This window comes from Cebus imitator, unplaced genomic scaffold (assembly GCF_001604975.1).
Source record: "Cebus imitator isolate Cc_AM_T3 unplaced genomic scaffold, Cebus_imitator-1.0 Scaffold101, whole genome shotgun sequence".
Taxonomy (NCBI): Eukaryota; Metazoa; Chordata; class Mammalia; order Primates; family Cebidae; genus Cebus; species Cebus imitator.
The window spans coordinates 646025-655609 of NW_016107416.1; the positions used below are offsets into that span (position 1 = coordinate 646025).

Consider the following 9585-nt stretch of genomic DNA (forward strand, 5'->3'; position numbering starts at 1 on the left):
CTCCTGAGTAGCTGGGATTACAGGCACACGCCACCATGCCCAGCTAATTTTTTGTATTTTTAGTAGAGACGGGGTTTCACCATGTTGACCAGGATGGTCTCGGTCTCTTGACCTCATGATCCACCCGCCTCGGCCTCCCAAAGTGCTGGGATTACAAGCGTGAGCCACCGCGCCCGGCCTAGTCTCAGCTACTTGAGCAGCTGAGACAGGGTCATTTGAGCCTAGGAGATGGAGGTTGCAGTGAGCTGAGGTTGCAACCTTTACTCCAGTCTGGAGGACAGGAGTGAAACCCTGTCTCTCTCTCTTTTTTTAATCTGTCTCTAAATAAATAAAAATAAAAATCCAGGAGAGCAGAGTACAAGCTGTGGCAGCATTGGAAGTCATGGTAGGACAAAGTTTAGAAAGTTTCTTTCACTCTTTGACAGAGTATTGGTTGAAATGATTGATGCCAAAACCGTAACCAAAGGAGGCATTATGCTTCCAGAATAATCTCAAAGAAAAGTATTGCAAGCAACAGTAGTGTTGACAGTTGTTGATGAATTGAGCTCTAAAGGAAAGGGTGAAAAAATTCCACCAGTTAGTGAGAACGTTAGAGATACAGTTCTAGAATATAGGGGCACCAAAGTAGTTCTAGATGACGTTTTCTTTCTTATTTAGAGATGACAACATTCTTGCACAGTATGTAGACTGAAATAAATCACTATTGAAATGACATCAATGTGAAGCTGTCCATTCCACTGAAGTTCTGATATCTTTCATTGTGTAATTTCCATGTCTCTCTCTTATAATAAACGAATAATATAATTAATGATAGAAATAAAATCCAAATGCTGGCCGGGCGCGGTGGCTCACACCTGTAATCCCAGCACTTTGAGAGGCCGAGGTGGGTGGATCACTTGAGGTCAGGAGTTCGAAACCAGCCTGTCCAACATGGCGAAACCCCGTCTCTACTTAAAATATAAAATTAGCCGGGCATGGTGGTGCATGCCTGTAATCCCAGCTACTGTGGAGGCTGAGGCAGGAGAATCACTTGAACCTGGGAGGCGGAGGTTGTAGTGAGCCAAGATAATGCCACTGCACTCCAGCCTGGCCAACAAAAGCAAAACTCCATCTCAAAAAAAAAAATCGAATGCTGGCATTGTCCAGAAAAAACTTACAGGTGTGTTTATAATTGTTATAAAGGTGAACTGCTGAAACTTGTTCAGTGAAATATTTTGATTTGATTTGAATTAATGCTTCAGTTTTATATTAGAAATTCACACACAAGTTAAAATAGAAAAACTGCCAATACCTGATTTCTGTCCCGTTTTTCTACTCATAGTCTTATATGTAGTTACCTTTTGACCCCATGGGGAAAATAATATATATATCTAACATAGGGAGCTACAAATAACAGAAAGAAGAAAAAAAGTTTTTTTTGGACAATGAAATGTTTCTTGATCATAAGCACATTATCCATGTAATTGGCATGCTAGCTGGATGTCTTTTGGCATACTTGTTACATATTTGGCATGAGTAGCACAAAAGTTGATGTCTTCGTAAAGGCGCATCAGATAGGCCTCACTTGCTGCCTGCAAAGCACCAATAGCCGGAAGTATAGATTTGTTTTGAAGTCTGAGCAACTTCTTACATCAGATGCTGGAAAGGAAGTTTGCTAATCAGAAGTTCAGTGGCCTTCTCATGAGATCTGTTTTCACGGAGTACCACAATACCAGACCTGTATCAATGAGGTATCTTCACTCTTCAAGTAAAGGGTATACTCTTGTGAGTGACTTCTGTAGCCAGTTGCTTCATAGGTGCGTTACCAGTGGGTTAATTTGCTGGTAATCTGCCTTGTACTAGTCATGATGTAGAGACCTCCTTACTTACCCACTTCTCAGCAAGCTAGAGGTAGCACAGGCATTAGAGATGAGGGCACCACTGTGGCAGGCAGTGGCTGAGGACACTTAAATGTAGTGCTTTCTTATTATTATCTTACCTAAATCTTACAGCCTTGAGCAGGAATGTAGGTACAATTAATACTCTTCCATTATAACCACAAATTTAAATTAAGTAGAACAGGTCCTTTGACCAATTGGTCATTCTTTAGTCTAATAGTGTTTTTAGCCTTGTTATTGGGGTTTGTTAACTCTAGTTATCAATGTTTTATTTACTTAAATTATATTTATGATTAAAAATAGAGTGAGACTCGTGTGTGTGTGTGTTTGTCTTAGTCTTGTTTTTAATTTTTTTTTTTTGGAAACAGGGTCTTGCTATGTTGCCTGGGCTGGACTTGAACTCCTGGGCTCAAACTGTCTTCCCACCTCAGCCTCCTGAGTAGCTGGGACTACAGGTGCCCACTTTTGTTTGTTTAAACAGCACTTAAGGGTCCTTTTATAGGACTTCTCTTGAAGATAACTCTCTCCAGTTTTAGTGGCCCAGAATGGCTTTCTCCTTGGCTTACTCAATCCAGTAAATGGTTGGCAGAAAATAATATAAGTGTGTCTAAGTACTAGTGAGGGATAATCTAAGGAAGGGAGCCTCAGCAATTCCTATCCTTTACCTTTAACTCCTAATCAACAAGGTGCTATTTTTGGGTTCAGGTCCCAGTGAGCAACAAACCAACCATAGGGATTAATTTGATATTAAGGAGGCTGGAAAGAACTTTAGGACTTGGACTGACATCCTGGTGGACGCGAGTTACCTGGTTTAGATTGTTCAACTATAACTCCAGTGACAGCTTCCCTTAGGTTGCTCAGATCATAGTATGAATATTAAGTGTGCTAAGTAGTAGCTTGCTTGTAAGTAAAAACTCTGGCTTTTTATCTCTCATGCTGTACTTAGTAGCATGAGAACATGGAACAAGCACCATTTTCTGCATTTGGAAGAGATTTATTTATTGAACAAGATTATAACTTAACTGGAATTATCCCTAGAGCTTGTAATCAAGCTTGGGCTTTCAGCTAATATTTTCTTTTTAAATTTTACCCCTTTTTTTTTCCTTTTTCCACTTTAACTTATCCTTTACGTTAGACAAGATGATGTTTTTATTTCTTTAATGAGGGCCAGTAATCTACAGACCTACACAAGAGTTCTTAGAAATTTTTTTTCATTGTTAAAACCAGGCTTTCCTAATTTAAGTATTATCTACCTTGACTTTACTGTTTTGCCTCCAGTATAACAGCATTATAAAAGGAGTCATACCTGTAATCCCAGCTCTTTAGGAGCCTGAGGTGGATAGATCATCTAAGGTCTGGAGTTTGAGACCTGGCCAAACGTGGCAAGATCCTGTCTCTACTAAAAATACAAAAATTAGCCAGGTGTGTTGGCACACACCTGTAATCCCAGCTGCTTGGAAGGCTGAGGCAGGTGAATTGCTTGAACCCGGAAGGCAGAGGTTGCAGTGAGCCAAGACTGTGCCACCGCACTCCAGCCTAGGCGACAGAGTAAGACTCTATCTCCAAAAAAAAAAAAGGAGTATATTATATGTAATTGTCTTGAGGAAGTTATTTATCCTGTTAGGTGAAGAAATAACTGTTAAAAGGTAGAACTGTGAACCTTGTCAAGAAGTTTGTCTCCTTGAAAGTTTCAAGAAGCTTTAGCCCAAATACTTTGTTTTTTTGTTGTTGTTGAGAGTCTCACTCTGTTGCCTAGGCTGGAGTGCAGTGGCGCAATCATGGCTTATTGCCGCTTTCACTTCTCAGGCTCAAACAATCCTCCCACCACAGCCTCTCAAAGTATTGGGATTACAGGCATGAGTCACCACACCTGGCTCCAAATATTTTTCATTGAGCACCTTATCAATGTTCTAGGTCATGCTAGTCATTTTCTTGTTTCTTTAGACTCTTGATTTAGGTTCCTCATCTTGCCAATACTCATGATCATATTATTTATAAATGAATTTGGATTAGAAGGGGAGTGATATGTTACTATGGTATAGATACAATGTGGATATTGTTACATAGTGACCTTTTTCTTGTTATTTTTCAGTGTTCCATTGGCAAGCTACAATAATGGGGCCAGTAAGTATTCAGATTAATTGCAGAATAAACAGTTTATGTAATTTACTTCTTTTAATCCCACTTTTCTTGTCATCAACAGAATGACAGTCCCTATCAGGGTGGAGTATTTTTCTTGACAATTCATTTCCCAACAGATTACCCCTTCAAACCACCTAAGGTAATTGGAATGTGGCAGTTGTTTTTAATGTACTTTCTACAATACTAATAAACTAGTTTACAAACTTTCCTTTCTTTCTGTAGGTTGCATTTACAACAAGAATTTATCATCCAAATATTAACAGTAATGGCAGCATTTGTCTTGATATTCTGCGGTCACAGTGGTCTCCAGCACTAACTATTTCAAAAGGTAACAATGGGTATTTGATATCAAGATAAAGGTTAAAGCAACCGTGTCTTTTTGTCTTTTTTAAGTTATTTATTTTTGAAAAGATTACTCATGTTTCTTTGAAGAAGAGGTGGCAATTCTTATTCTGAAATGGACCTTGAGAACTGGAAAAGAGTTGGATTTTTCAAGCAAAAGTATTCCTTGATGTGGTGACTAGTCTGTCAGTTGTGCTACTCAAGCATAGTTAGAAGATGGACACTGGGCCGGGCGCGGTGGCTCACGCCCGTAATCCCAGCACTTTGGGAGGCGGAGGCGGTTGGATCACAAGGTCAAGAGATCGAGACCATCCTGGTCAACGCGGTGAAACCCCGTCTCTACTAAAACTACAAAAAATTAGCTGGGCATGGTGGCGCGTGCCTGTAATCCCAGCTACTCAGGAAGCTGAGGCAGGAGAATTGCCTGAGCCCAGGAGGCGGAGGTTGCGGTGAGCCGAGATCGCGCCATTGCACTCCAGCCTGGGTAACAAGAGCGAAACTCCATCTCAAAAAAAAAAAAAAAAAAGATGGACACTAGTATGAATGTTTTTGTTTTTGTTTCTTGAGATGGAGTCTCGCTGTTGTCGCCCAGGCCGGAGTGCAGTGGTGTGATCTCAGCTCACTTGCAACCTCCGCATCCTGGGTTCAAGCAGTTCTGCCTTAGCCTCCCAAGTAGCTGGGATTACAGGTGCCTGCCACTACTGCCAGCTAATTTTTATGTTTTTAGTAGAGATGGGTTTTGTCATATTGGCCAGGCTGGTCTCGAACGCCTGACCTCAGGATCTGCCTGCCTCAGCCTCCCAAAGTGCCGGGATTACAAGTGTGAGCCATAGCACCCAACCAAATAATCTGGAAATTTATTAAGGAAAACAAAAATGAATGTTTGTGGCCAGCCATGGTGGCTCATGCATGTAATCCCAGCACTTTGGGAGGCCGAGGTGGGTGGATCATTTGAGGTCAGGAATTCCAGATCATGGTCAACATGACGAAACCCTGTCTCTACTAAAAATACAAAATTAGCTGGACATGGTGGCACATGCCTGTAATTCTAGCTACTTGGGAGGCTGAGGCAGGAGAATCTCTTGAACCTAGGAGGCGGAGTTTGCAGTGAGCCAAAATCATGTCACTGCGCTCCAGCCTGGGCGACAGAGTGAGACATGAGACTCTGTATCAAAAAATATATATATATTTATCAGTTTTCACCACTCTGTTCTGAAAGGTGATAAAAGAGCTCACAGGATGTACTTTTCTGAAAATGAAATCAGTTGTTTAAGAGAAAAATCAAATATGGTAATGGGTTAATATGTTTAAAATATGAAGTACAAAAGTCAGGAGAAAATTTAGATCCCGATAGATGAATGGACACAGGGGAACCAAGAATTAAAGAAGTAAATGTTAAGTTCCCATTTTTCACCTTTTTAATTAACAAAGATCTTTTAAAAAGAATATGAAATGCTAACGAGGTACATTGAAATGAACACTCATATACTTCAAGTAGAAGTATAAATTTGTAGAGCCCAGTCTGCCATTATGTATTTAGAGACTTAATCATCTATGCCCATTCACCCAATAATTCTGGTTTCATTTATTTATACTAAGAAAACAATCCCAAATGCTGAAAAAGCTTTGTATGCAAGTACATTTGTGACAGGGTGAATTAGTTCTGGAAATGAGAAATTACTTACAGTAGAGGAAGAAATAAATCAGTTCTACCATATGCATTTAAAAGAGTATTGATCCTGGCCAGGGATGGTGGCCAATGCTTGTAATCCCAGCACTTTGTGAGGCTGAGGCGGCAGATCACTTGAGGCCAGGAGTTCGAGACCAGCTTGGCCAACATGGCAAAATCCTGTCATTATTAAAAATACAAAAATTAGCCAGGTGTGATGTCATGTGCCTGTAGTCCCTGCAACTCAGGAGGCTGAGGCAGGAGAATCACTTACACAGGAGACGGAAGTTGCAGTGATCCAAGATGGTACCACTGCACTCCAGCGTGGGTGACAAAGGGAGACTCTCTCTCAAAAAAAAGAATATTGATCCTTACAAATATTGTGAAAATAGGAAAATACTGTGTTTGAAAAAAGCAGAAAAGAATTATATAGTACAAGAGTTATATAGAAAAGTATGTTAATTGGCCAGAAATCGACAAGCAATGTTAGTTTGGTATTTGTGTGGTGAAATGTGGTGTGAGATTTTTGTTGTTGAGATGGAGTTTAAATCTTGTTGCCCAGGCTGGAGTGCAATGATGCAATCTCGGCTCACTGCAAACTTGGCCTCCCAGGTTCAAGTGATTCTCCTGCCTTAGCCTCCCAAGTAGCTGGGATTACAAGTGCCCACCTCCATGCCAAGCTAATTCTTGTATTTTTGGTAGAGATGGGGTTTTACCATGTTGGCCTGGCTGGTCTTGAACTCCTGACCTCAGGAGATCTGCCTGCCCGACCTCAGGGGATCCTCCCACTTCGGCTTCCCAAAGTGCTGGGATTATAGGCCTGAGCCACCACACCTGACCACAAATTAATTTTTTAAAGCAAACAAAACTGTGAGGCATTAATTTAAAATTTCTGGAGTCCTAAGCAGAAATAAAAACAGAATGCCAGAGAACCACATTTTTTAAAGTTGTAATGAAATAGTTTTTTAGAGAAGTATCTTCTTTTCTTTTCGTGGGCTCCCTTACAATTCAAGAGCTACTTGAGAATGTGTTTGTGGACCTGTTTTTGTAATTGCCTGGCCTGGTGAAGTTCCCATTGGTTGCACTTCCTTCACTCAGTAGCAACAGAGATAAAAATCTAGTAATGGGACCAAGAGAAGTGGAATTATGTAAGAGGCGTGTGTTTGGTGGGGTGGGGTGTTTGAGGCAAAAGATAGCTGAAATTATTGCCATATCTCTCTTTTTTTTTTTTTTTTTTTTTTTTTTTTTTTTTTTGTTTTTTTTTTTTTTTTTTTTTTTTTTTTTTTTTTTTTTTTTTTTTTTTTGAGACGGAGTTTCACTCTTGTTACCCAGGCTGGAGTGCAATGGCGCGATCTCGGCTCACCGCAACCTCCGCCTCCTGGGTTCAGGCAATTCTCCTGCCTCAGCCTCCTGAGTAGCTGGGATTACAGGCACGCACCACCATGCCCAGCTAATGTTTTGTATTTTTAGTAGAGACGGGGTTTCACCATGTTGACCAGGATGGTCTCGGTCTCTTGACCTCGTGATCCACCCACCTCGGCCTCCCAAAGTGCTGGGATTACAGGCTTGAGCCACCACGCCCGGCCGCCATATCTCTTTTTGTTTTTCCCCTTCTCTTGCTTAGCCTTGATTTTTTTTCCAGATATTGTAAATGAGGGTTATTATAATTTTGATTTGTTAGGTTCTCTCTAGCTGGATAGCTATCCTTTAAAATAGTTGCAATGCCATTTTGTTGAATTTGATTGTATTAACTGTCTTAAGTTTAAGGTTTTTCTTTGTTGTTTTTTTATCCTTTTGAGAGTCTCGCTGTGTTGCCCAGACTGGAGTGTAGTGCAATCTTGGCTCACTGCAACCTCTGCCTCCCGGGTTCAAGTGATTCTCTTGCCTCAGCCTCTCCGAAGTAGCTGGGACTATAGGCGCATGCCACCATGCCCGGCTAATTTTTTGTATTTTTAGTAGAGATGGGGTTTCACTGTGTTAGCCAGGATGGTCTCAATCTCCTGACCTCGTGATCCACCCACCTGGGCCTCACAAAAGTTTAAGGTTTTAATGAGTCTCTTTTGTAAATGGAATGTATGTTCAAGTAGTTTTATGAAACACCTTAATCCTGTGTGATATTATTTCTTTAACATATAGCCTGTCTTCAAGGACAGAAATTTTGACCCAGTATTCCCTCTACTTTAAAGATACGTGATGGGAACCTAAATATAAAAAAAACTTGAAGTAGATAAGTGTGCCATAAAGCCATTTGATTGTATGTTTTTAGAGTGAATGTAACTGTGGGTTATAACACTAGTGAAAATGATTAATACTGGCCAGGCAACATGGCTCATGCCTATAATCCACTTTGGAAGGCCAAGGAAGGTGGATCACTTGAGGTCAGTTTAAGAACAGCCTGGCCAACATGGTGAAACCCCATTTCTACCAGTAATACAGAAATTAGCTGGGCATGGTGGTGTGTATCTGTAGTCCCAACTACTCAGGAGGCTGAGGCACGAGAATCACTTGAACCCAGGAGGCAGAGTTTGCAGTGAGCCAAGATCATGCCACTGCACTCCAGCCTGGGCAACAGAGCAAGACTCTGTTCTTTACAGAAGAGGAAAGTATAGTACATGTATTAGTCCATTCTTGCAGCGCTATAAAGAAATACCTGAGACAGGATAATTTATAAGGAAAAGAGGTTTAATTGGCTCACAGTTTCAGGGGCTATCTAGGAAGTATGGTGGCATCTGCTTCTAGGGAGGCCTCAGGGAGCTTTTACTCACGGCAAAAGACAGAGTTAGAGCCACCTGTCTCACATGGCAGGAGCAGGACCAAGAGAGAGATAGGAGGAGGTGCCACACACTATTAAACAACCAGATCTAGGCCAGGCGCATGGCTCGCACCTGTAATCCCAGCACTTTGGAAGGCTGAGGCAGGTGGATCACGAGGTCAGGAGTTTGAGACCAGCCTGTCCAACACGATGAAACCACCTCTCTATTTAGAAAACAAACAAAAAAACAGCCAGATCTCATGAGAACTCTATTACAAGAACAGCACCAAAGGGATGGTGCTAAAGCATTCATGAAGGATCCACCCCCATGATCCAGTCGCCTCCTCCCAGGCACCACCTCCAACATTGAGGATTACAGTTGAACATGAGATTTGTGTGGGGACATAGATCCAAACCGTATCAGTATATTATAAGCAAAAATGAATTTTTCACGAATTCAAGAAGCTAAGTAGTATACTAAGAATCTTTTCACAAGGTCCAAATAGCCAGTACCCCACTTTTCTTCCCTGGCAAGAAAGTCAGAAAAGTTCTTTCTTTAAAATGTATCCTTTAAAGTTGATTTATTAGAATAACGAGAAGAATGAGTTAGAGGAACATTCAAAAATTTCTAACTCTTCGTTGTCATTTCCAGGAAATACATGAAGTTTTTCCTAATTGATGTTAGAATGTTTTGTGCTTGAAGAGGGCTTCAGGTGGTGACACCTGGCAATGGGAAAATGTTTTTGAAATGCCAGCTGCCAGAATTATGGGCAACAGGAATGAAGAGCCAGAAAACATCTTTC

The 9585-nt window shown here is 41.0% G+C and overlaps 1 protein-coding gene across 1 annotated transcript in view; it reads left to right on the plus strand.

The window, feature by feature from the left end:
• Positions 1–9585, plus strand: part of UBE2D2 (ubiquitin conjugating enzyme E2 D2) — a 78638-nt gene that overhangs the window by 60358 nt on the left and 8695 nt on the right. The window contains exons 3-5 of the mRNA XM_017536739.1: positions 3970–4001; positions 4081–4158; positions 4242–4347. Coding sequence (XP_017392228.1) covers positions 3970–4001; positions 4081–4158; positions 4242–4347 — 216 coding nt within the window. The remainder of the gene's footprint in view (positions 1–3969; positions 4002–4080; positions 4159–4241; positions 4348–9585) is intronic.